Raw genomic sequence first — 5,709 nt, 5'->3', positions numbered from 1 at the left:
CCTGCTCCCATCAACATCACCCCAGTCGCACATGGTCTCAACCGGGAAAATGTTTGAAAACGGGGAGGAATTCGAGGGAATCAACATCAATCTCAGATATATCTGACATGTGACGCGCCAATTCAAAGCAGGAATCCAATGCCGGGCGGACTTAACAGGTACAATCCCCAAGGCAGGCAGAATGCCCATTAAAGTCGCAAAGAACAGACAAGGGGCAACCAATAAATGCCATAATAAATCCCATGCTATCGGGGCAATCAATAAACCTTATGTTATTGGGTCATAAATGAACGGCGAGTGTATATGTCTATTGTTTGATTTTAGCTTTAAGGCAGGTAGAATGTCCATTAAAATCTCAGAAAACATATAAAGGACAACATAAATCCCATGCTATCAAACCATAAATAAACGGCGAATGTATATGCCCACCGCCATTTTATTTTGGCTCAGGCCGAAATAGAATGCCGTTCATTTATGGCCCAATAGCATGGAAATATGGCTCGCCCAGACAAGGCGCCTTTTTAAGCGCAGTACGGTTTTCCGACATAACCTCGGCGCAAGCTGGTACGCCCTTTATTTTATGAAGGGCAAAGCCTTATCTACTTTGTAAGTTTCTGGGCCATTCCACCTGGGGTTTCATGGTTTTGCACTTCAGAGCCCCTGATTTGTTAATACTTTTCAAACCTTCAGCATGATTTCTATGATGCTTGTCCACTAAAAAAGGGATGTTGGAAACGGAAGTGACCAAAATTTCGGTTCCAGATGTACATTCTTCCCCAAATTCCTCGGTGCACACATTGGCCAAACCGCCTTGACCTGGCAAGTACAGTCATCAAATAAATAGATAATGTTGGGCAAGTACATTCATCAGTTAGACTCTGGAAGATGGGTACCAATATGGAGTGTGAAAGACGGATGCCTACAGCTATTTTCCCTATTTTTGTGAGCATCAAGGGCTGCAGGGCTTATTCAAGACTGTCATCCAGAGGTAAGTGACCTGGCTATTCACTGAACTTGGGAATTTTGAGATTCTATTGCTATGGATTGGTAGGAATGGCGCCTTTGCTTTAGTTCAGAAATGCGGTCTGCCCTTAAGGTTCCTCACTGCATGCCAATGGATGAGCTGGAGAACTTCAAGCAACAGAAACAATCGGCCTGTATCAGACCTTTGGGTTCCAATGTTTATGTTCATCAAAATACACCCATTGTGCATTCAGATATAGATGGGCTTGTTTTGAAAGTAGAAAGGAGTAATTCTGGAGCAGAAAATGTTTATGATTTGGAAAGTGGTATTCAGACAGAGGCTACTTTCAACAGAAACTTGTTTGGGAGAGCCGGGTATAACAGCTTAAGCCTAACTCGGAGTGTTAACGGTTCAGTAGGTGCACATGTAGGGGAAAATGCCTTTCAATGTGGAGCTGTCCAAGGGAAAGAATCAGAGATGGGCTTTTCATTTCATCACAATACACTGAAGGATTCATCTGTTCCTGTTGTTGCAAGACAATCTCAGGAAATGGGTTCAGCAAAGGCAGTAAATACTGATACAGTTTCTGTATGTTGCGAGAAGATTAGGCACGAGAATGACAACCCTACCCTGAAACCAAGTTGGAAAAAACCCCCAAGACCTCCCAGTAGAACAGGAACAGATGCAACGAGGGAAAGGAACATGAACTGCATTTCTGATACGGCTTTACTAAGAAGAGCAAAGCTTCGAAGAATGAGATCTGTGAGAAAATACAATTCTGTAGAGCCTTCTTCGGCGAAAACAAGTTTCTGGGCCCTCTTTGTCACAATTTCCTTCTGTGTTATCATGATCATGCAAGGTAGTTTCTGCTCTTTTCTTCATGAATCACATTTGCCTCCTTTATACCTCAAGCAAATTGTATAGCACCACAGCTGTAAGCCTGTAACCACTTTATACTAACAAATTGTTGCTCTAACCTAAAAGAAAAAAAATAAAAAAGTTAAAAACCCTAAGACCACAGACAATGTCTATAAGTGACATTTATATTATTGCAAGGATCAACCATCATAGAGTATTGCATGCTGGTTTTGCTTAGCTGTATACTGAACGTGATCCTTCTTTTCCTATTTCTCTTAGATGACAGTTACTAGAATAATTTTGCTCTGATTAAAGGCATGTTAATTGAACTGTTATTCTAAGAAATCATAGCTTGGGATCTGATTTTGCAAGTATGCTGAAATCTTTAGGTAATTTCGCTGTAAGGGTGAGCATTTAGGTTACAATATGTTCAGTCTTATTATGTTGGCCTGGAGAATTTTATCAATGGGGAAATTAATGTTTGTTTCTATGGTTACTTTTCAGGTATATTTTCACAAGGCACTGATAGCCCGCAAATTTCATCACTGAGATCAGAACAGACAAATCCAGTGCCTTTGCACAATTTTGCTAGTCATGCCTCTAGTAATGGATCAGGGCAAGTTGTGTAATCCTCTCCTCCTCATCCTTGCTCTAATTCCTAAAATACCTAATTTCAATATATCAAGTTTACCGGGGCCAGACATTAAATTAAGACCTATGTCAAGGCCAGTAAGAAATTTTTTGCTGACAGAGATTCAGTGAGCTATAAGATGGCGGTTCTTATGCTCATTAGTTAGACATCATTTTTGTGGATAAAAACTGAACACAGTCTCTTGGGTTTCAGATGCTAGCATCTGTATTTTCTTGTGACTTTATTTGCAGAGCACTGAACACAATCCCTTGGGTTTCAGATGTTACATCGGTATTTTCTTGTGACTTTATTTGCAGAGCACTCGGTTGACTGTCAGTGCTATCTCCCGATTCAGGCCCGAGAAATCGCACAATTACAGCTGTTCATGATTAGGTTCTTGTATCAGCCATTGCCTGTTATCTTTTGCATTGCATTCCACTTGATCCTCTTTTGAATCCATCAAAGAGTTAGGAAAAAAAGGATTAAAAATGGAAATTAAAAATGGAAGAGCGATCTCGCCTGATCAGTATCTGCACTTGTCTATAGATGCAAGACTGAATAATTTTTAATGATTTGGAACGAGGTAAGTGTTTTGCATTCATGTATATGGTGGTAGTTTGTCTGACATAAGAGAACAATTATCTGGAATCAGTCATTATTTCTGACTTTGAACAGTATCAGCTTTAGTGAAGAAAGGTTAGGAACAAGAGAGGGAAATCTGCACGCTAACATTTTTGGGTGGCATCCTGTTCAGTAAATATCTTGTCAGCTGTGTGACACCATAGCCAAATATCTTAAACCATTAATGGAAGAGCTATGAATATATTTTTGGGCCTCTGTTTTTCATTGGGTTCACTGTGCCTTAATTTCTAGCTCAGGTAAAACCAAGACCTGGCTGGCTAGCTGAGGTAGAATAACAAGCTAACATACAAGGATAGAGACTAAGTGAAAAAACAGTATTTCAAGAACATTACATGCGAAAGAAAATGGAACGAAGATATGGAGGGGAAATGAATAATGTGAGCCTATTGGTTTTTGTATGACACTAAACAATATAAAAATGCCACACAGTGTTAGACAGATGCTTATTTGTATAATAAAAATCATTGTATAATACTAAAATTTATGCATCTCACAATTACACAAAGTTTTGTAAAATGAAATGAAATCTATAATATTAACATTTGATGTTTTGTTAATAGCATCGAATTTGCATTTTATAACTTTTAAAAAGTAGCTTTAGGAAAACATGGACTTTGATACACTTACTTCCAAGTGTTTAATTTTCTCCTCACACCACTGACCATGTGGATGCTTTTGGGGTTTTCAATGGTGTGCCCCACTTGATCAATTCTTGGATTCATGAATATAAGTTCTTTGATTTGTCTAACTATGCTGCTTATTTTTCTTTTCAATCCCTTCTAATCACTTATGCACCTCGTTTGGACCTTTCTCCAATAGCCTTTATCACTTATGAGCATAAATTTTCTTAATTTTGGCCCCAACTTGTGCTTTTGGTTGTAGAAGATTTCCCTTTTGGGTTTTACTTGTGTCACACTTCCTTGGCTTTTGTGCATTTCGCATTGGTTAGTTTGTTGACTTTCTTTTTATGTTTTTCCTTTTGCATCACTCATTAATTAAACCTGGTTATAGGAGGGAGCTTGCCATTTCTTAATTTATGGGTTGATGGTTTCTCCTTTTCTAATATTTATTTATGTATGAATAGGTTTCTATCATTTTATTCTAACTTACAATAAATTTTGCTTTCTTTTGATATTTGTCATTTCCTCTTGCCATTCCAAGTAGCATTGTTAAACCATGTAGTTAAGGGTTTCTTAAATAGCCTAGGAGAACTATCGATCCTTTTATCTCTTCTTTTGCACTTAATCACATAAAAAGAAAAAGTTGGTAAGTAAACTGTTGTCACCCTCTGCAAAATGTGTTTTTAGCTGTTAAAAGAGGGCAAAAGAGCAGAGAGGTTTGCAACCATTTTCCAAGCCACATAAGCACTCAAAACTTTTCCAAGCCACATAAGCACTCAAAACTAAATCAGACCCCCTCTAATGAATAGTGCTCGGAATTAGCATTCCAACGGTTTATGGAACTCCTCAAATGGGCTCTGGAATCAAAAGTTAGAGTAGATTGAAGTTACCCTTGAAAAACTAGAAGACAGAGAAAATGCCTAAGGGTAAAATCTCGGGTCCCGACATATCGACGATCCCGCATATTGGCTATCAGAGGTCTAGGGTGCAACACAACAGCGGAAGCATTTTGCCGATATGCAATTAGCGGTCCCACACATCGGAGGTCCAAGACATTGGAGCATTAAGAGATCGACACATCGCAATCAATGATCAAACAAGTGACACAGTTTCAAAGTTGCAATATCGCATAGAGTTCTGATTGCGATTAAATTTGCCGGGATTTGAGCCTCTAACGTTAAAGTGCTGGGAATGCCTTGAAACGTTTAGCAAAGGAAATTAGTCGCAAAACAAGAAGAGGGATGATATTTTCTCTCTCATCGAGGGGGCCACGTGGCTGAACATCATTGGATTTGATAAATGAAACGTGGCTACACATGATTGGTTTCGATACATGACACTTGGCAGCGTATGGTTGGTTCTGATAAGGGACGCAGGGCAGTTGACGTCAGCATGAAGCAATTGTACAGTGGACATGTGGCAGGCAAATTCGGCGTTTTGAGGGGTCATAAGGGGCCAAAACAGGTGACACGTGTCACCACTCACAAGGTGAGACGTGGCAAAGGATAACGTTACATTGGTGATCAGAGGATGAGCATTGTTGCTCCTAGTGAAATCTACGATTGTGATTGCCGATAAGGGGGCTCTGACAAATGGGCTGGCCCGCGGTCACATGAAGAGCCAAAGATCCAAGGGCTTAGTGCAGAGGGTGATAGACAATTGGTGAAACAACACATCACTCCATAGTGAAACCTCTGATTGCGATCTTCCGATAAGGGGACTCCGGTTACGTGTTAGTGCATGGTCTATAACAACTTAAAGGACCGGGGGCACCTAACCATTTACAAAGGAAAATAGTCCTTGGACATGAGTCTAAAGGCCTTAACACCTTAAGGCTAAGCACACGATCATAGCCCCTGGTCATATGACGAAAAAGCATTGAAAGGGCTCAAAGAAAAAGGGGCCTAAGGGGATCGGAACTCGCTGTTTCACAATGTTTTGCAGTGTTAAGTGCCCATATTGGAGAATCCCTGATATCACACCATGGTTATTTT

General features: G+C 39.9%; 1 protein-coding gene across 1 annotated transcript; it reads left to right on the top strand.

Moving 5' to 3' along the window:
- Positions 1-451: 451 nt before the first annotated feature.
- Positions 452-2,760, top strand: LOC149263914 (uncharacterized). Its single transcript, XM_089388579.1, has 2 exons — positions 452-1,823; positions 2,327-2,760. Exons 1-2 carry the CDS (start codon positions 1,079-1,081, stop codon positions 2,449-2,451), a joined length of 870 nt encoding a protein of 289 aa, XP_089244705.1. The 5' UTR covers positions 452-1,078; the 3' UTR covers positions 2,452-2,760.
- The last annotated feature ends 2,949 nt before the right edge of the window (positions 2,761-5,709 follow it).

Source organism: Pinus tabuliformis, chromosome 6 (genome assembly GCF_031772625.1).
Source record: "Pinus tabuliformis cultivar Carrire ecotype Pingquan chromosome 6, CPIR1, whole genome shotgun sequence".
Taxonomy (NCBI): Eukaryota; Viridiplantae; Streptophyta; class Pinopsida; order Pinales; family Pinaceae; genus Pinus; species Pinus tabuliformis.
The sequence above is the reverse complement of the archived record's forward strand: the minus strand, read 5'-3'. Positions and strand labels throughout refer to the sequence as shown.